Genomic DNA, 20,888 nt, shown 5'->3' on the forward strand with positions numbered 1-20,888 from the left:
GGCGGGTCGGAGGTGGAGATCCGGATCCGGAGCGGCTGAAAGGCGGAAGTGGAGGCCGGAGCCTGGGACACCGCCGGGGGGAGAGGAGCGGAGCCTGTCCGAGCCCCGGCCCAAGTAACGCCGCCGCCCCGGAGCCGCCGTGAGTGTGCCTGTCTTGGGACCCAGTGTCTCCCTCGCGATGAAGCCTCTCCCGGGCAGCCCTACCTCCCGCCCAGCCCCGGCTTAGGGGGATACTGTCCCCTCCCCCGACCCGTAGCCCCCTTTTAAGGGGCTCCCCAGGCGTCGAGCCAAAGAGGGGGTGGCTCTTCTTTCCTTCCCTTACCTGACCTTTGTGAACCTTGGGAAACCCCTGTGGCTCTCCCCTAGCCTGTCTAGTTCGGTTGTGGGAGGGAGAGACGCTAAGTTCCTCTCCCTCTGCTCCCAAAATTGGAGAAATCTTCGTCAGGTGTGAAGGAACCGGCCCCTCTTCTCTTTTAGAGATAGCCAGGAGTGTTGTCTGTCGCCGTTTTCCTTACCCCCTTTCCACAAAAACAGTTGTCCCTGCAGCCCTGGAAGAATTTTATCTCGATTTCCTGGGGCTGGGTTGGGAGGGGGTGGGGGTCCTGGGGGAGACTGTTCCCTCAGTTCCTTACTTCCTCTCTTTCCTCAAGCCAGAGAGCCACCCAGGAGCTCCGCAGAGTTTAAAGTCTGGGTCACTGTTTAGGAATGAGCTGTCTTCTCCTTGTCTTGCTCCTCTGCCCCCAGCCCTGTCCTCTAGTTATGTTGCTCTCTATAGTTATGTTGTTCTCTAGTTGTGTTGTTCTTTGAGAGTCTCCCTTTTCCTGCCTCTGAACAGTTTAGCTGAGGTTTGCTCAATCCTAGCTACAGATCACAGATCAGGGTAGATCTGCCCATTCATTATCTTCTCTCCCCCCTCCTCCTCCCCCCTTGCTCCAGTCTCAGCCCTGTCCTCCCAGAGCACGTGAGTGGTTTCCAGGCTGCCTCAGAGGGACTGCTTCTCCTGGGACTGCTGTCTGTTCGTCTTTAGAGAGAAGGAAAAAGACCAAAAAGAAGGAGCCTGGAATTGAAGAGTCCTAGGCTATCTCTTTCCCACCCCTAAGCACACACACTCACCTCCCTGATCAACAGGTCACACCACTTCTAGTCCCAGGGTCTATCTCCATTCCCTTCTAGGCTTGATCAAATAAACTGTAGATTACAGAGGATTAAGTTGAGATCACCGTGGCACCTTTGGGTTCTTAATGTGCTGATTTTTGTAGCCCAAGGAGTTCACACACATGCCAGAAAGTGCTGATTCCCCCCAGCTTTTCCGAGACAGCCTGTACTGACATCTGATCCTTGTCCATTGCTTGGGACTTAGGTGTGTGAAATGGCTGCTGTCTCACACCAAGCTGGGAGGTTCTTTGTTATGTGGCCAAAGTACAGGCCAGAGACTGTACCTTAATGAGAGCAGCCTGACTCTGAGGCCGTGACTGACCCTTGCTATCTACAGTGGAGGAAGGGAGGGAAGGCCATGCGGTCTTTGAGAATTTCTGTAGCTCTTCAGTGTTCTGGGCCGCCTTTACTGCCCTTGGATGCTACTTACAAGTGCTAAAATTGTTTTGCCTTGAGGTCTTTTTGACCTCCTCTGGACAGTCACCAGTGTCTGACTCCTGCAAAGTTTTGAGCTAGCCCTGGGATGCACTGATTTCATTCTTTATCGGACAACAAAAAAAACCTTCCATGTTAGGGTCAACAGTCAGATCATAAGCTCTCTCCAGGTGGACTTCCTTGGAGGGTCTTTGGAGACTTTGCCTCCAATTTTGGTTCTCTAATCTGGTCAGCTTCTGCCTCTGAGGGGCAGGGCCACAGAGGCCTGACTGCTTACTGACCAGTGGTCTCTGACTGAACTTCCTACCTCCTCAGTCGTGGGCTGTCTGTAGTTTCTGGAACTGTATGGGAATCCCAGGATGAGGCTGGCCGGCCTTCCTTATCAGGTCGTGGTCTCCTAGCTCTGATTCTGAAGCAAGCTTTCGAAGAAGAAGCTCTTACTTTCAGAGAGACTGAAGGCACCAGTGCCCCAGGTGGTTAGGCGGCCACTTCTGGCATCCGGAGATTAGAGTCCAAGCAGAGATCTGACAGTACTTGGCAGAGAGAGGGAGGGCTCTGCGTGGGACAGAAGCCCCTCCCCTCTGATACCCTTCCTCTCCTCTCTTGCCTCTTAACAACCAGTGGGCCTTTTTCTGGCTTTATCGTATAGAAAGTTGATGACAGCTTATTTTTATAAATTATTTTAAAATTGCCAGGTTCGTTTCACACATGTTCCTCACCAGAGTCCTGGGAGATAGTGGGAATTGTATCTCCACTTTGGAGATGATGCTAAAGGAATTTAAGTAGCTTTCCTTAGATCATACAGTTAGAAAATGGTAGAGCTGGGGCTTGGAATTTAGAATTAGATGTGCCACCTCTTCCCGAATAGCGGGCTGTCCTTTGGTCTGTTTGTGGAAGGAATGAACATGCGGGTAAGCAGGCAGTGGCCCAAGTGCAGCCCCTGTACCATTCCTCCTCAGCACGGGCACTCCTCTGCTTCCGCCCCCCCCCCACCTCTTGTCCTCTTTCTCCTCTGCCTCTAGGGACCATGGCAGTTATGAATCCCAAGTCAGTACTCTTCAGGGCCCTAGAATTTGCTAACATCTGCATGCCATTAATTTCTTGAGAACCTGAAAGTCATGATGGCTAGAAAATGAAAGTAAAAGTGGTTGGACTCAGGGGTCCCTCTGGGTAGGGTGAAGGGCTCAGAGCTGGCCTTTGTCTTGTCCCCTGGTTCCCCCTTGGTGCTGCCTGCTGCTTGCAGGTGGGAAGAACATGGCTGTCCACCAGGGGCTCCTTTCACTAGAATTTCCATGGCAATACAGAGGAGGGTCAGAAATTTTAATTCCAGCCCCACCAAGTAAATACATCTTATGAAGACCCTTCTTCCTCTAATCCTTGCATGGTAAACAGAGAAGCAGTGGGGTGGGAGGCACGAGAGCTTTGGAGTCAACCAGACCTGAGCTGTCATCTGGAGCCCCCCATTTACCAGTTGCTTAGCCTTGGGCTTGTTACTTAACCTCTCTGAGCCTCTCTTCCACTAAAATGGGGATACAAACTATCTTGCCGAATTAGAAACAAAGGATAAAGAAGCTAGTCCATCCCCTGGCACAGAATAGATACTCACAAGGTGCATGGGGTATTGAAGATACATCGCATGTAATTCATCCCTGGAATTCTCATTCACATTTCTGCCAGTTGTCACTGTGACACCTGGTACTTTGCTGCGTGGTTTCTCATGTTGTCTGGTTTCATGGGTGGTGAACAGAATTGATGTGGGTTGTATTCCCATTTTACAGAAGAGAATGCTAGGGCTATGATTGTGCTACTCCCACTAGGGTTCTCAGACCCAGTGGATAATCAGAGTCATAGACTAGTGAGGTCTTTGCATCTTCTACGCATTTCAGTCTTACTCAGTTTTAACCATTTTCATACTAAAACAATCCCGGATTTATTATAGATTGGGATCCAAAGTTTGCATCAATTTAAGCTAAAACAGGAAACTTGAGGACAATATTTTGGTTGCAGCAGGCTGCTTTGGGTTCGATTCCCAGATTCATGTGGTTTTGCATTTTCTCTCCCCTGACTTGAGTCAGGGGTATTTTTGTTGGGGCCATTGGAGAAGAACTGATTCACGTAGGATTTGTAAACTAGGATGTGCCCCAATCCAGGTAATAGCTTCTTTCAAGAGCCTCGGCAGAGGAGAGCTGGAGTGTTTCTTCAGGAGTCTTCTGCATTAATAACTTGGTACTATAAAATATTAATTTTCAGAGTAAGTGTCCCCATCTCCTGTGTATAGGAACAACAATACGAATAAAAGCTAAACTTTTTGAGCTTTGCTTACTATGTACCAGGCATTCTCTTGAGCCCTTCACATGTACTGACTCCTTTAATCCCCGGGAGGAAGGTATTGCGTTCAGTCCCTAGGTTCTGGTGGGGAATTCCCTAGTGAGTGACAGAGCATGGGTCAGAACGGAAAGACTGCTTGGATCCCTCCTTGCCCTGTCCCTGGGCTAACTGTGTGCTCTTCCCTCCGCCTAGAAGCCTCTTCAGCTCACCTGCCTAGGAGCAGCATCTCCCAACTTTACTCTCAAGGCTCAGCTGGAACGTCACTTCCTCTTTGAAGCCTTCCCTTCGTGGAAGTAGGGTGAGGGCTTTTCTCTTCCCTGTGCTTTCCTGTCTCTGCTCCTTGTCTGCCTCCTTGTCTAGTGTATGAGCCTCGAAGGGGCACAGATCATGTCCTGTCTTATCTCCACATCCAGTTCTCTCATGGCACCGAGCATGGTAGGCGCTCCCACTGTGGTTGTCAAAGGAAAGGGCAGACATTCACACGTGCCGTTGAAGCAGATGCTGGCCCATTTCCTCTAACATGCGCTTCCTGAGGTCACACGGCTTGGATGTGGTGAACCTGGGATTCACATTCAACATCCATCTGGTCCCAAAGCCTGGGCCATTTCTTCATCCATCCTCCACAAAGTTGCTCACAGATAAGAGAGCACACAGGTAAACAGGATGAATGTTACAGTACAGACGATAGAGGGGGCAGAGACAGGTCACCAACTAAATTTCCAGAGGGTAGAACTTTCCAAAGCTCCCTGTCCAGCATCTAGTGCCGGGTTTCATGGGGAGCGCAGGCACAACTTTGGCCGCCTGCAGTCCTGTTGACCACCTTCCAGTGCATGTGTACCTGGCCGCTGTGCCTCTGCAGCTGTGTGTGGTGAGGCAGCACTGGCCCTAGGTCAGGACTTGGCCAGGGTCTGTGGACGTGAACTCAGTGCTGGTCCCTGGGTTCTACTTGGCACATCTGCACAGGGCTCATTCTTGAGTGAGGGTGGGCTTAAGAAAGTGGTGCCAGCAGCAGTTTAGACCGTGTGCAGTGAGAGCAGCCCTCCCTTGTATAGTCCACGGGGATGGCCATGAAACTCCCCTGCCCTGTGCCTGCGGAATTTGAGTGTTATCCTCGCTCACCTTGAGACTATTGATGTGGATCCCACCAACCCCCTCCTGGCACACCCCTCAGCCCAGCCTCATGTAAAGTTAACTTGTCTCTGTGAACCAGACTATAAAGTAACCAGGCTCCTTGGATCTCATTTTGTCACAAGATGAGCCACTGCCTTTAAAAAAAAAAAAAAAACTATTTCAGAAAAATTGTGAAGGTAGAGTTTTCTCCACAACCCCCCACACCCAGTTTCCACTGTGACTAACATCTTATATTAGTATTGTACATTAATGAACCAATTATGATACATTATTACTAACTGAAGTCCATACTTTATTCCGATTTCCTTAGTTTTTACCTAGTGTCCTTTTTCTGTTCCTGGATCCCATCCAGGACACCACGTTTCATTTAGTTGTCATGTCTCCTTAGGCTCCTCTTGGCTGAGACAGTTTCTTAGACCTTCCTTGTTTTTGATGACCTTGATAGTTTGGAGGAGTGCTGTCAGACATTTTATAGCTTGCCTTTCAGTTGAAATTTGTTTAATGTTTTTCTCATGGTTATGCTGGGGCTATGGGTTTTCGGAAGGAAGACCAGAGGGGTAAAGTGACATCCTTACCCTGTCATATCAAAGGTGCGTACTGTCGCCATGACTTAGCATTGCCTTGGTCACCCGGTTGACATGATGTTTGTCAGGCTCTCCCTCCACTGTAAAGTTACCGTCTTCCCTCCCCCTTTCATGCTGTCCTTGGAAGGAAGGCCCTCTGTGTGGCCCACACTTAAGGAGGGGGGAGTTATGCTTCTCTCCTTGAAGGCAGAGTATCTACATGAGTTATTTGGAATTCTTGTACATGAAAGATTTGTCTATTCTCCCCTATTTATTTAGTCAGTTTTTTTTTTTATCAGTATGGACTTGTGGGTGTTTATTTTACACTTTGGTTTATAATCTAATACCATTTTATTTTCCTGTTCAAATTGTTCCATCTTGGTCACTGGGAGCTCTTTTGGCCTACCCCATCACTTAGGGGCTTTTGGGTCTTCATTTTTGTTAGCACTTCTTACTTTTGGGCACTACAGCATACTCCAGGCTTACCTTGTATATTTCCTGCCCCGGTCCTAGAATCAGCTGTCTCCCCAGGGCCACTCCCTTTGTAGCAAACACTTCCTCTGAAGTATGTTGGTATGGAGTCATGTGGACAGGTTCAAGTCGTTTCTCTCTTTGATGGGTAGTCATAGTCGTTGCAGCTTCCAGAGGTAGGTAAGGTGGAGGTGCACCAGGGAAATCCACACCGGGAGAGTCCTGAGAGCTGACCCCAGCAGCAGGCTTTTGCTTCTCCATACTTCTCCTGCCCCTGCCTGAGGCTTTCAACTGATGCAAAAATGATTAGATTTGGTATTTACTCTGGAGTTTACTGTCCAGTTTGGAAGATGACATAATCGTCCTGTATTTCGGGTGCTAAGTCCTTTATCCATACCTTCCAGGACTCTGGGTCTTTTAGGAGAGTCCATGTGGTCCTGGCCAGCATTCTTTTGCTGCCATTCAAAAAGGGACCACCGCCTGGGGAGGGCTGCCAGGGTTTATGGCTCCAGGCAGGCTCAGGGCAGGCTGTCACTTTGAGCTGTGATCCTGAATCATTGAGTAGCTTAAATCCTTCCATTGTACTGTCATCCCTCTGAAGATGTGTAACTTGAGCCCTGCTGGAAACACTAACTTGGGATGTTAACAGGAGTTGGTTTACAAGCCTCTGGCCTTCTATTCATAGCTCCGTGTGTGTCCCCTTCAGGTGGTTCTGTCAGAAGCGTTCCAGGCATGGGGGAGGGTGTGGGTGGCCTCCCTAACCCTGGCTGCTGTCCTAGTCATCAAATTGCTCTCTTAGCTGCTCCGAAGGCTGTGGTAATTAATGACACCAATTTCCAAACCTCTAGCAGTCACAGCCTGGTTTTTTAAAAGGAACTCTGATGTCTTTGTCAGCTGTCCTAGTCCTGTCCCCTCCCCCCCTCCACAACTGAACTACTTCTTCCCTTTCCTGAAAGAGGCTTTGAGATGGAAGGAGCAGCATTTGGGCTTTAAGATGCTTTGTGTTGTGGGGCTTTTTTTTTTTCCCCAAGAGTCTATGGTTTGCCTGGTTGGGGGCTTTAACTCAGTGTTGATTTTTCTGGATGGTGTTGATCCTCCCCACCTTCCATTCTTGTGGCTTTGGAAGCCAGTCTCCAGAGAATACAAGGTTATGGTTGTTGTTAGGACATTAGTTGTGATCTGGTCCTTTTTCTACGGCACTGTTGGAAGTTGTCTTAGTCTGTTTGGGCTACTATACCAAAATACCACAGACTGGGTGGCATGTAAACAAGGAAATTTACTTCTCAGTTCTGGAGGCTGAAAGTCCAAGATCAGGGTGCCAGGATGGTTGGGTTTGGGTGGAGGCCCTCTTCCGGGTTGCCGACTGCCGACTTCCAGACTGCCGACTTCTTGCTGTGTCCTCGCATGATGGAAGGGGCAAGGGAGCTCTCAGGAGCCTCTTTTAAAAGGGCATGTATCCCAGTCATGAGGGCTCTGCCATCATGGCCTCTCCTCCCAAAGACCCATCTCCAAATACCATCACAGTGGGAATTAGCATTTCAACAAGGCATTTGAGAGAGGGGCACAAACATTCAGACCGTAGTAGTTGTCCTATTCCACATTCTCTCCAAATGGGGGGCACTGACAAACGGGGTCCAGGGCAACTGAAGCAAAAGCAATGCATGAATAAATAGTCTTTGAACGTTCCATCGTGGAATCCACTTCATAGGGACTTGGAGGGGCAGGGGCTTCTCCACCCTTGAATGCTTACTGAGAGCTCACTCTGAGCCAAGGCCCTTTGCTGAGAGTCTTCTGTGCGTCCTCTTCCCAGCAACCCTGGGAGATGGGTGGTACTAACCTCTCTATTTTACATGTGAGGAGGTGGGTCAGTGACACAACACAGAGTCACCCTAGGAAGTGGTGGCTCCAGGACTTGAACTGAAGTTTGCCTGCCTCTAGCACATGTGCTCTTAACCCCTATGCAGAAGGAACCTAAGAGGTCCCATCTGGGGTGGTGAGGAGTCTCTTCCATGGGGCTGTGGCTCTGTCAGGGGATTGGAACTGCCTGGCAGGTGGATGTGCATTGAAGCCTTCCACTACACCACTCACTTGCCAAACAACCAGGCCGGGCCTGCATTGCAGGCTGGGTTCACCACATTTATGAGCACTTACTGTGTGTCAGGTTTGATGCTGTGTGCTGTTAAAACAAAGGGAAACCCGTAGTCAGCCTTTGAGAGTTTTGTAGCATGATCTTTCTCACCTGCAACAATGCCCTTAGTTTCTCTCTCTTTCTCATTCCCAATGCTCAAGCCCCCACGTTCTCCAACCTCTTGCCACCTACGACAGTCGTGAAAGTTTGGGGCCATGAAGTAGTTGAGTGATTCATTCATTGAAACCTGTTAAGACCTGTGCATTGCCTGATTTCCTCACTCGGTGCCCTTCTACATTCTGTTCGACAAAAATTGAGAAAGAAAAAGTCAGCCTAAAACATCGTTCCTTGACCCCTAGGCTCCTGAGAGCAGCCATCGTCCCTCAGATCCCACAGTGGAAACTTTGACCTTGTTTCATGTTCGTTGCGCAGCCTCTGACCGTAGTGTGTGTGGTGTCTGAGCAAAAGGAATTTGGTTTGCTAGATCTGATACCTGATTCTCTTTTCCCTGCTCTCCTCTGAAACATGACCTCTGCCCTCTGCCCTCTGTTTAGAAGCTGAGGGCAAAGCAAAGAGGCAGTGACTTAAACTGGCTTTTTGTTTTTGTTGTTTTATATGTAAAGACAGGAAGGGTTTGTGAGAGATGTCAGTTGTTGGTAAGAGTAGCTCGATGAACAGGTGCTGCTGATGACCCTGACTTTCAACAGAGGTTCTTGGCATCTTTCTGGGCCTTAGGGCAGCAGCTGTCCTGGCTGGTACTCCTGGCCCTTGCTGAGACCTCGAGGCAGAGGGGAAGATGGGCCCTGCATTGTTGAGGTCCCAGTTGGAACAGTCTAAGTAAATAGTAACTGCAAATCACACACAGTAATTGTGAGGCCTGTGGGGCAGCTGGTGTTCTACACCCATTCTGGCTGGCTTCCCCTTGACTCATGCTCCATCCTGGGGACGATGGCAGGTATAGGTTGGGACCAGGGGAGAAGCTGGGCCTTGGCTGGCTCTCTCCTTTGCATTCCAGCTGGCACTGGCAGGTGGAGAGCTGGGCGGGGTTTGGGCGGGAGCTTACCACACAGCCTTGGTCCCATCTCCTCCATGCCCTGTCCTTGGACGCATGTGTGGATTTGTGCCACAGAAAGTGCCAGACTTCAAATGGAGCTTTTGCTTAAGGCCTCTTAGTGGGCTACCCTCTGTGGGGCCAGAGAGTCTGTCCCAGCCTTGCTGGCTGAGGCGTGCTGAGTTGGAGGCCAGGCCCTCTTCCGGACAATAGTTGCTTAGGAATGACAGTGGTGGGGCCAAGGGCCTCCAGTGCCTCTTAGAATCAGTTGGCAGGATGAGCCTTGCCTGGTGCCACCCAGCGCCCAGCTCCTTTCTGGCCAGTGGGCCAGTGAATGAGAGTCGTAGAGCTGCCCCTGGACCCTGGGGCCTGCCCACAGATGGTCCAGGCGACCACACCGGCCAGTCTATGTCAGCAGATCCATGGAGTTCGCCCCCTGTCCCCCAGCCCCACAGCAGCCTTCCTCCCCGTGAGCACAGGAAGAGGGGGCCTGGAGGTTTCCATCCTTGGCCCGAAAGTTAGCGCTGACTCTGCTTCTCTCCGCCTCTCCAGGGAGCCCATCTGTTATCGAGAGCTGAGAAAGCATCTTGGAGATCAGGAAAGGAGTTCTCGGTGTTCTTGCTGGGGCAGGGCCCCAGGGAGCCGGGGGTCTGTCCCTCCAGGGTGACCTCCACCCATTTCTGCCCGGCATCTGTGCTGAGTGACACTGCAGGTCTTCCCGCACAAGGGAGAACACTGCAGGAGCAGCCGTGCTCTGTCCTGGCTGCTCCTGGCATGGCTCCAGGTTCACAGTGGTGAAGTCCTGTGTATCCAGGGTTTGCGTCTCTTGGTGACCCTGCACACTGGCCACTCTGGCAGGTGTTAGTGGAGTGGCCTCAGTTGTGGCTCTGGAGACTCCATCAGGGCCTCCCTGTGGTGCAGGAGTGTAGGCACTCAGCCCCAGAAGGCTCTTAATTGTTGAAAGGGGAGTGAAATGGAACTGCTCCCAGTAAAGGGAGTTGGGTGGGCTGGGGCAGATTCAAGGGCCTGTCCCAGTGGTAGGGGACCCAGCTCACTCTGAGTTCCCCTCTGGGATGATGTGCCTCCCTTTCTGTGGAAAGGAAGTCATCTTGCTGTGGCTGTGTAAAGGCAGCATCCCCTTTCTCTTTTGTTGCCATCTCCCCTCAGCCCCTACTTACTAGTGGGATGAGGAGCCCAGCCCTGGCCTGACACACCCCATCAGCATTCTTCCCAAATCTCAACCTGGGCTGTTAAGCTACTGGCTTCTGTTACACTTTCCAGGTGAGACACGGGCCCTCTGCATGGCAATTCCCTAGTCCTGGTCCCATGGGAAGACACCCTTCTCTTTAATTCCACTCCTAAACCCCTTTCCCTCTGCAGATACTCTCTGGACTGGCTGGGGAGAGCAGAGCATCACACCGCTGTAACCTTTCTCCCCACTGAAAAGACGTAAGCATCGGCTTCTCTTCTTACTATCACGAGGCTTTAAACCACTTTAAAATTCTTTAGCCCACAGTTAAGTACAAACAATAAATATATTCATAATATATATGCAGCAGTCACATTTGTTTGTGCTGAATCCTGCTAGCTTGCCCCTTATTTGTTTGGGTAGCTTTGTTCTCTTTTGGTCCTCTTCTAATTTAGGCATCATCTTTTTGATTGTCTTTACTCTGATCTACCCCCCAAATCAAGATATAGGACTTTTCCATCCAGCAGTGTGTTTTTTAGTGTGAAAAGGTACAAACTCCTTTTTCCGTAGTTAAAAGCTATATTTTATGAAAGCATACATAAAGGTAGTGGCCCCCTTATTCTTAGTGGATGTAATGACATTATTAATATTCTTGGGTTTTCTAACCCAGGTTAGGGGAGCCTTACTGGGGTTATGAGCCCTGGGCTTGGGCTCTGCCACCACCTGGCTGTGACCTTGGGCAGGTCCCCTTGCCTCACCTTCATCTCCTCTGCAATTGTAAAGAGGAGTTTTGAGCTTTGAAAACTAGTGAGTCAGACTCTAGGTAGTAGAATAACCCTACCATTCATTAGAACTTCACCTTCAAATACCGTGCCATGCACACCATGCGTTGTTTCATTTAACCTTTACAATAACCCTATGTGATTGGTGTTAAATAGTACCATTTTGTAGATAAAGGACTGAAGCAGACAGCGGTCACTTGTTGGCCTTGGCCAAGGTCACTCAGCTAATAAACAGTGGAGCCAGGCTTTAACCAAACCCAGTTTGGTCTCCCAAGTCCTGACCTGCTAGTTGTGCTGGGAAAGGGTGTGGGTACCGCATGTGGCTCTTGGCTTGTGCTGTTTCCAGTTCTTTCTGCTGAGTCTGCAGCCTGCTAGAGGCCTGGGTGGTCTTGCTGTGAGCCTGCCCTCTGGTCCTGGGTGCCGAAAGTGGTGGTTTTTGCCTTTGAGAAGGAGCTGTGTTCTTGAGTCTATGGGTAAATCCTATCTGAGCTTTTTAATGTCTTCCACCTTAGCCTTTGAGCCCAATGAGCTCTCCTATGCCCCTTGATTTGTTCTTTTGTTCTCTTTAAGCTAACACGTTGCTTCTCCTGTCCTCTTGCCCAGCTCTCACAGTGCTGAATATTCGGGAATGCTTTTATCCAGAGTGAAGTGTAGCTCAAGAGTCACTGGCCAGAACCACCTCCAGGGGGCCCTGAACAGGGCCACTGGGTTGTCAGCACTTCTCCCCCGCAGGCCAACCTTCAGTGAGCAAGTCTAGTGTCTCGGCCCAGCCTCTGGCCAAAACAAAATCTGATTGGTTTCCCTAATCAACTCACTCTCCAAGCTGTACTGGGACTGTCAGCCAGAGGAAGTCTCTGAAGCAAACAGGAAGCACGAGAGACCCATCAGCTGGAATTGCTCACTCTTTACCAGAAAGGACAGAGAGTGTGAAGTGGGTGACTTCATGGATTAGAGAATTGAAAGGTGGAAATTTCTAGAGGAGGCTGGGGGAGGGGCGACATTCCAGCAGCAGCTGGCGTATCCTGGAGAAAGCTTCAGGTGTGAGTGAAGCCAGGAGCCAGCCCTCACCCCCAGCCTGATCCACCTGTATTGTCCACGGTGCTGATCTCTGGGGTGCCAAGATCTGTCTCTCACGTCCTTCCCTCCTTCCTGTGTCGGCTGCAGCTCTTCTGCTTAAAACAGCCGCGTAGAATCACTTGGGTCACTTATTTAAAACGTTGATCTCTAGACTCCACCGCTAGAGACTCTAGTTCAGTGGTCAGGCTTATTTTCTAAACGCCCCTGGTGATTCTAATGGAAAGAAGTTTGAGACCCACTGAGCTGTAGTGCCCGGAACGGGGAAGAGCAGCGCCCTGCTTTTTTTGCCTCTGTGTCTCCCTCTGTGGCCCCAGAAAGGCCGGGGCACATGCCTGTTATGCCTGTTCCTTGACCAGAATGTTTCAGAGCTCGGATGCCTTCTGCCCTTGCATGTGCCCTGTGGGGAAAGGCATAGGGTGCTCCATCCTCACGTTCTCTCCCATTTCCCGTGAGGATGTGGGGTTGGGAGTGTTGCTGGTTCTCATGGCCTCTGAACAAACCAGGGTTCTGATTTGGAGTGTGCAAGGAGAGGCCCTTGCTAGGGTCTGAAGTGCTACCCATTTCAGCAGCTTCATGAACATATCCAGGAGGAAATTCATCCCACTCCTAGATTTTCCTGGTGCTGGAGAAACTGGTTTAAAAAAAAATTTTTTTTTTGGTCTATTCTGTATCGTGCAAGAAACTTTGAGCACAACTTTAACTCTTAAAGAGAATTGGATTTTTGTCTGAAAGAAGACTTCTACTGTGCCATTTTCATTTAAAATTCCATCACTTGACTGCACTTGTGGGTAATTCTAACTGCTGGTTCAGGAGGAAAGATTCTCACAGTGGGATTCCCTCCCCGAGACAGCAGGCTAGTTCAGTGAATTCACCTTTACCAAGCGTGCTGGGGTGGAGGGTACATCTCCAATTTCCCAGTCTTGGGAAGGGGGGGCGTAAAGCTTTCTGGGGCTCTGGGGGTGGCCTTTGCCTGTGTTAGGCACCCCCATGTCTCCGTGTGCCCTTCACAGCAGTATCAGCTTCTTCCGTGCTTTATTGTCCAGGAAGGTTCAGCACCTCTGCTCATGTGATCACCAAGCAGGGCCAGGAAAACCATGAGGCAACAGGCCATTTAAAAAAAAAATGCTGTGTGTGCCTGCCCAGGTGTCTCTGGAAGGCGGTCCCAGCATCCAGGCAGAACATGGCACCAGCCAGTTTGTGCCAGGCAGAGCAGTTGCAGCACTTTAAAAAATGCAGATGCCAGGCTCTTCTCCAAACCTTCATTGGAACCTCCGGAGCCTGGCTGCACAGGTGATTTTGTCATGCAGACAGGGTTGAGAACCACAGCATTGGAGTTATTTGTCTCTCCTTCTGGCTTGTTAGAAAAGTCAAGTTCTGTCTGGGCAGGTTTGGAAGCCCACTGGTTTGATAGGGACAAGATTTAGATGTTACCTCTATTTTCCTTGACTTGTGGGTGCCCCACCCCAGTCGCTCTCAGCCCTGGCTGCTTTGGTTTTCTTGGAACCAGGGTCCTCATCTTCTGTTCCCTTCTCCCCGCTTGTTCCTACCTCCCTCTCCATTGCCCCAGCCACACTCTGTTACCTGGCCAAGACTATGTGTCATGTGGATTCCTAGTAATAACCAACCTGTAATTCCACTGTGGTGTCCCTCTGTTGCTGTCACCCAGCCTGGCCCTGGGTGTCTCCTCCCACTGGTGGGAGTACTCAGCGACTACAAGATCACTGTGACTGTCAGCCGGAGCCAGCCCTTGCTGGGCCAGCAAAGCTGCTGCCACAAAAAGAGAGTTTCATTCACCCAGCAGCCCGAAACCAAAGACAGAGGGTGGGCGTTGCCTCCATGGTTCTTCCCACAGCAGGGGGATCGGTGGGTGTTCAGGCTTGGTCACCATGGGCTGGATGGCCTTGAGCAGGACGCTTAACACGAGTGGCACACTACTTATCTGAAAAATGGGAGATGGGTTTCAGGCTTAAAGGAGGTGATGGTTGTGTGGTTGTTCAGTAAATGCTAGCTGTCTCTGAAAGTCAGTTCATTTGGTGAGTGCTCTCGAAATTCCCTGTTTGTCTGGAGCGTTGAGAGGAGGGCAGCAGAGAAGTCCAAAGCACAGACGTCACCTCGAGAGTCGTGGTGTAGAGCCTGGCCAGCATCACTGACTGGGCTGCAAAGAGAAAGCATCTTAAACTATAAAATATTTCCAAACTGGCATTTCTGGTCACTAATTGAGATTCCTCCCCCATATTTCCTTCCTTGTCCTCTCGGGGCAGAGGTGGCCCCCACTTCAAGCCTCTTTTCCTTTGGTGCTATCCAGAAAGGAAACTGTTGTTCCTGGTTAGTGAATCACTCTTCCTGAAGCTCACTTTTTAAATGAGTTGCTGGGAGAACTTGGACGTGAAGAAACGATTTGAGGTTGCACAAAGCAAGCCCTTTGTGCCCGCTTCTTGCATGAGCACAGACCATTGCTTCCCACACACATCCCCTTCTTCATTCACACCCTGTCCTCTGACCGTCAGGGAACACGCTCCCTGCGCTCAGGGCCAGGTCGAGGCTGTCCTTGGACACCAGCTCCAAAGACCCCCCCCGTGTAGACTCCATTCTGTGAAGGGCATTCTCCTCAAAACCTTTTCCTCCCAGCTTAGGTTCAGTGTTTAGGACATGATACTTACAGTGCTCGTTTATAAAACATTCTGTGTTTGTTCTGATACCTTTTAGTGTGAGTCTTCTGGAGGCTCCTGGAGATAGGCTTCTCATTCTTTGACGTTCCAAAACTTTAAAAAAAGAAAAAGTTTGTGCCTCCAAAGCTATCACTAACCAAGTGAATAAGATGTCAGTGCTGGAACACCAGCTGCTGGGGGAGCAGGTCTTGGTACCCAAGTTCGTCTCCGCCCTCCCATCCCTCCCCCTGGTTCTCCTTCTGCGTCACCCTCTGCCTCTGCTAGCGGAGAATGGAACTGAGGTCTCTGTTTAAAAGGGAAATCTGGCAGCTGTTCTGACTGCCAGCAGAGCTAGCTGGCTGTGGTGTGTGTTTGGTGTTGTGTGTGTTTGGTTTTTTAATTTGTGTGAGGCTTCTGGCCCATCAGAAATGAGAGAGCCAGGGGAAGCGGCTTGGGATGAAGGAGTGAAATGAGGCTTTGATTCCAGTGCACAGTCCAGCCTCAGACTGAGAAAATCAGTCAGTCCTTCTGGAGATGGCAGGACAAAATGGCTGTTTTGATAACAACTCGCACCTGGCCAGGCCCTGGTTCCTGAGTGCCCACGAGGCTGGCCCCGCACCTGTCTCTTGTCTGAGGCGCTTTCTGCCAGGACTCCCTGTGCCCTGGTCAGTCTCACCACCCACTCTGGCTTTGCACAGAGGCGGGCTATGATCCTGGCTATCAGACTGCAAGTTCATTGTTGAGCTAGATCCAAGTGTCTTCTTAAGCAATTTTTTGGTACCCCAGGTTGCCTGTTGACTTAACTGTCACCAGGCTGGCATATGCCCATTCCTCTCCTGTGTGTGTGTGTGTGTGTGTGTGTGTGTGTGTGTGCGCTCGCACGCGTATGTGAATGTACACATTTGGGATCGGCAGGTCAGTGTGTTTGCTCAGAACTGTGAGCCTGAAGTCGGAAGACCACTTTTCTCTACCGTCAGATGGTTGGAGGGCAGAGACGTGTGGTTCAGCCTAGTTAAGGCTCTTGTCCGAACTTCTAGGGGAGAGGGCAGGGAGTTGGGTGGGGGAGGCTGTCAGCCAGGTCATCAGGGAGGGCGGAGGGAATGACCTGTGCTTTAAGAAGAGCTCACTGCGTGACAGTCTTTGGACTAACCCAATACTTCTGATTTCTCCCTTGCAGTTGGAGGCCCCCCTCCCCACTAAGTGCCTCTTTGCAAAGTACCAGCCCCCACCCCCACGCTCACTGGTACCACGACAGCGGGACGGGCCATGGCGGGTCGGGGAGGTGCAGCGCGACCCAATGGACCAGCTGCTGGGAACAAGATCTGTCAGTTTAAGCTGGTCCTGCTGGGGGAGTCTGCGGTGGGCAAATCCAGCCTTGTCCTCCGCTTTGTCAAGGGACAGTTCCATGAGTACCAGGAGAGCACAATTGGAGGTGAGTGGGTCCAAGGGAGCAGAGGCGGCCTCAGGGAGGCTGAAGAAATGCCTTGGCATTGAGGACAAGGGAAGCTGACTGCCCAGAGACTGAACAGCCCTGGGTGGCAGCACTTGCCTTATCTGGGCCCTAGAATCGAATAAACAGCTGGTCTCTGTGCCACAGTCCCAACAAGCATCTAGTAAGAATTAGCTGGGAGTCAAACTGCCTTCCTCTTCTGGTTCCACCTCATTATGTATTTGTGGGGCTCTGGGTAAGGCCCTTCTACTAGCTGGGAAGGAAGAGGCTAGGTCTGGATCTCTGAGGGTTCTTCTCACCACTACCAGGCAGCACATTTGCCCCAGCCTCCCCCACTTTCCAGAATGGGGAAATGGCCTCATGAGTGGGCTGGTGTTTCTGAAGCTGACCTTTACCCTCTCTGGAGCTCAGAGCCTGTGCCTAATTTCCCAGTGCTCAGCATTTAGGATGTCAGGGTCTGGACTCAGCCTCCTGCCTCAGTGGCCAGTACAAACTCCTGAGGGGCTGGGACCAACCCTGGGCTTGAGTCATCCTTTCTCTACCCTATGGGTTGGGAGGAGGTTTCCAGGCAGCTGGAGACAAAACAGGCCGTGTCAGCAGTCTTCTGCTGCCTCCTCAGCACTCGAGTTGGGAGCTGGAGAGGGGGAAGTGAGGTGGGGGACGTGGGGGGAGAGCGGACAAGGACAGCGGCTTCCTACACAGAGCTGCCCGGGATCCTCTGCCGGGACTCCCACCTGCCAGTCCCAGCTCCGAGACGCCTCCTCTCAAGCACGTGCACAAATGCTGTGTGTTCTCCTGCCTCAGGCCAAAGATTGGGTCCATGTGTTCCCTGGAGGTCAAGCTGATCAAGAATGGGTGGAGGTCAAAGCTGAGGGTGGTGGCTAGCCAGCGTGCCTGGAGGTGACACGGGCGGTGGGGAGCCGGCCACCCAGCCTCTGCCTGGCACAGCACAGCGTGTACTTTCAGGCTCACCAGGCTTAGCTTAGTGACAGTGTCCTCGGGAAACCAAGGGCCAGCGACAGCCCTGGGCTGGAGCAAACAGAGGGACTAGCGAGGTTCCCGCGGGACTGGTCTCTGAGGGGAGGGAGGAGGAGGAGTGTGAGCCCACCCTTTTGTGCTGGGAGTCAGGTTTCCCCTGGACTGTCCCTCTCCTGCTCCTTGCTGCTGCCCTCTTCAGAGAGCGCTCCCGGAATGGCTTGAGGACAAGCAGGCTTCCCTTCTCCTGCTCTTGCCTGGTGTGGGTCTGGAAAGCCTGTGCAGCCCCCAGCCCGCCTGCGTGCATACACTAAAGCACACGCTCCGCCTGCCGGGCTAAGTGGTGGGCGCCAGGCTGGGGGCTTTTGGTGCCCATTTCAGCAGAAGGCTCCTAAGCACCAGAGGCTGAGTGCCACCATGCAGATCCATGGCTTCTCGAGCTCCTTCTTACCTGGTAACACTGCCTTCCCTCCTACAGCGGCCTTCCTCACACAGACCGTCTGCTTGGACGACACAACAGTCAAGTTTGAGATCTGGGACACAGCTGGACAGGAGCGGTATCACAGCCTGGCCCCCATGTACTATCGGGGGGCCCAGGCCGCCATCGTGGTCTATGACATCACCAACACAGTAAAGATTTCCCCTTGCTTCTCCATCCTTTGTTCCTGAAATGGGGTGTGGGTGCATTTCCTCTGGTTGGGGGTATCTCACCAGAATCTCTAGGCTGGTGACATCTTAGACACCTTGGCTCTGCCAGCTCCAGCTTCTCTAGTGAGTGGCCCTGGGCAGAATGCCCACTCCTTGTTACTGATTCTCTGGCCCTGTCTCCCCAGGATACGTTTGCACGGGCCAAGAACTGGGTGAAAGAGTTACAGAGGCAGGCCAGCCCCAACATTGTCATCGCACTCGCGGGCAACAAGGCGGACCTGGCCAGCAAGAGAGCCGTGGAGTTCCAGGTGGGGGACGGACCGGACTTGGGGGAGGATGGGCCAGCTCCACCCAGCTTCCCCAGCGTCCCCAGGCGTTTCGAGCTTTGCAAAGGGCTACACTGGGCAGTAGCAGGGAGCTTTTATCTGCTGTCCCCTCAGGGCTCAAGCCTGGACCTAGAGGGATTGTTGGCTGCGGTGGTGGGGTATGTGCATATGGATGGCAGAAGCTTCCACTTATTTTTTTCTGTAAAAGGACTTCTTAATGAAACTTAGTGGAAAGCCAGACTTTTTTTCATGTAATACGTGCACATAGGAAATTGTAAACAGTACAAGAAGATATATAGGATGAAATTTGGGTCTCTAACCCTAGAAACAATCTCCCTCCCCCAGGTTCCTCACAGTTTCTGATCTTTCTGGAAATATGCACATGTGTGTGAATCCCTTTCTTTATATGCTGTATGTTTATTTTTTACCAGTCCCTACCTGATGGACATTTAGGTTGTGTGTAATAGCAAAAGACTGGAAACAGTGCTGCGGTCAGCATCTACATACTTTTGCCCAAATGTGCAAGAGTGTTTGTAGGATAACTTTCTAGCAATATTTCCTAGCCTGGTGATTTTGAAGAGCAGGAAGGCAGAATGGGCCTAGGGAGACCTGAGTAAAACGTCTGCTGATGTGTGTGAGCTGAGAAGTGCTGTACGTGAAGTGGGGAACCCAGAGCAGGAGAGCCCTAGGCCTGAAAACCCCTGCATTGTGTCTGTTGTGTAGAAGGCACTGTGATCAGGGAAGATTTTTATCCTGGGCCCCAGCCCCTGCCAACTGTCAGCGTTTCCCTCCCACCTACTTTCTCACCTCCAAATCAGGAAGCACAAGCCTATGCAGAGGACAACAGTTTGCTGTTCATGGAGACATCAGCAAAGACTGCAATGAACGTGAATGAAATTTTCATGGCAATAGGTAAGTTGCCTCTCCTCCCCTCCCCCACCCAGGGCATATTACTTGCTTCCTGTTCTGCAGTAGATCTGTGGGGTCCTTTCACCAACGGATCTTTTACCATTTTTGATATTTTGATAAAATCGTTTTCACTGGGCTCTCAGATATAAATAGTTCACTTCCAGTGGGTAGTGGGGAGGGTATGGCTCAGTGGTAGAGCTCATGCTTAGCATGCAGAAGGTCCTGGGTTCAATCCCTGTTACCTCCATTAAAAAATAAAGTAATAAGTAAATAAGTAAGTAGTGCACTCCAGAAGTTTCTAAAGCCTGGGCCAAAGTCTTACCATTTCACTTCCTGACCCTTTAGTGTACCGCCCACATAAAACTCTACATATGTCACCATCCCCCCAAACCACTTCTTAAGATTTTTTTTTTTTTAGCTCATTTGGCTCTAGAATCATCCTGTGTGGGTTTGAATCCTTGCTCTACCACTTATTAACTCTGTGGTCTTGGGCAAGTTATTTAACCCCTCTTTGCCTTAGCTTCCTGAAAGACCCAGAATGCATCTGGCACATAGAAGCAAAGCCATCAGTGTGTTAGTTATCACTGACAGGGTGGTACCCCTGTGGACTTGGAATAGTATTGGGGTACTCCCACAAACACACACCTTCCCCCTCCCCTCCCAAACAGCTAAGAAGCTTCCCAAGAACGAGCCCCAGAATGCAGCTGGTGCTCCGGGCCGGAACCGAGGCGTGGACCTCCAGGAGAACAACCCAGCCAGCCGGAGCCAGTGCTGCAGCAACTGAGCCCCCCTTGCCTGCCCACTGCCCCCACCTCCTCCGCCTCAACGACCCGACTGGAATCCACTCTAACCAATCGCACTTAACGACTCGGGCCACCACTTGGGGGGCAGGGGGAGGGGTCCACCATGATTTCTCCGTATCATTTTGATCATAGGCCGGAGTGAGTTATTCCACCTGCACCTTTCTGTACAAATACTAATTCAATTTTAAGTCTTAAGTCACTTTTTTAATATATATGATCTGCTCTTCCCACTTCCTGCCCTTTCTACTGCTCTCCCACTCTTCCTCTGCCAGTAGTAGCCACGTGCCCCTGTTCCCCCCCACCCTGTGTATGGGGAGGTGGGAGTTGGAGCAGTTGCCCTTCTTTCCCTCTTGCTGAGTAGCGGGCTCAGCAAGAGCATCCATATCCTTACTGTGTTTGGAGTGTGCTTGGTTCTGGGTGTTGGGGCAGGCCATAGGGGCTCGGGAAGGGAGAGGCAGCTTTTCCCTCAGCTGGCCATCATCAGGCTGCAGCGCCCCCCCTCACCCCCTGACTCACAGCTGGGAGAGAACCCACAGCATTGCCACAGCATTATTGTGACAGCCACGAACCCATTGCCCACAGCCCCCTTCCCCCTCGTCCTTGGTCACCCTGACCTCTGGCTCTGAGCCCTGTTCTGACCAAATCACGATGATGAGTATTTGGGAGTGGGTGGGTAAGGGTGGGAGTGGGAGGGTGTGGAACCAACTTTTTCTGTATTTTGTATTGTATGTTTTCTTCAACATGTAACCAATCAGTATCTTGTCAATATAGTCAGCCGATCGATCGACCTCCTGCTTGTCTTGTCTTTCTCTGACAGAG

At 51.2% G+C, this 20,888-nt stretch overlaps 1 protein-coding gene across 4 annotated transcripts; it reads left to right on the forward strand.

Annotated features, from left to right (window-relative positions):
* RAB5C (RAB5C, member RAS oncogene family) lies at positions 1-20,857 on the forward strand. 4 transcript variants are annotated; one of them, XM_031685539.2, is made up of 8 exons: positions 48-139; positions 10,430-10,543; positions 10,643-10,711; positions 16,136-16,390; positions 17,862-18,013; positions 18,217-18,339; positions 19,176-19,269; positions 19,935-20,857. In XM_031685539.2, the coding sequence occupies exons 4-8, from the start codon at positions 16,225-16,227 to the stop codon at positions 20,048-20,050; spliced, it is 651 nt and encodes a 216-aa protein (XP_031541399.1). In that variant the 5' UTR covers positions 48-139; positions 10,430-10,543; positions 10,643-10,711; positions 16,136-16,224; the 3' UTR covers positions 20,051-20,857. The 4 variants fall into 4 exon arrangements, with proteins under 4 accessions (XP_006199304.1, XP_031541401.1, XP_072795421.1 ...); XM_031685541.2 differs by lacking the exon at positions 10,430-10,543 and having other exon boundaries at positions 2-139; XM_072939320.1 differs by lacking the exons at positions 10,430-10,543; positions 10,643-10,711 and adding an exon at positions 4,111-4,216 and having other exon boundaries at positions 37-139.
* Positions 20,858-20,888: the final 31 nt, after the last annotated feature.

This window comes from Vicugna pacos, chromosome 16, assembly GCF_048564905.1.
Source record: "Vicugna pacos chromosome 16, VicPac4, whole genome shotgun sequence".
In the NCBI taxonomy this organism is placed as follows: Eukaryota; Metazoa; Chordata; class Mammalia; order Artiodactyla; family Camelidae; genus Vicugna; species Vicugna pacos.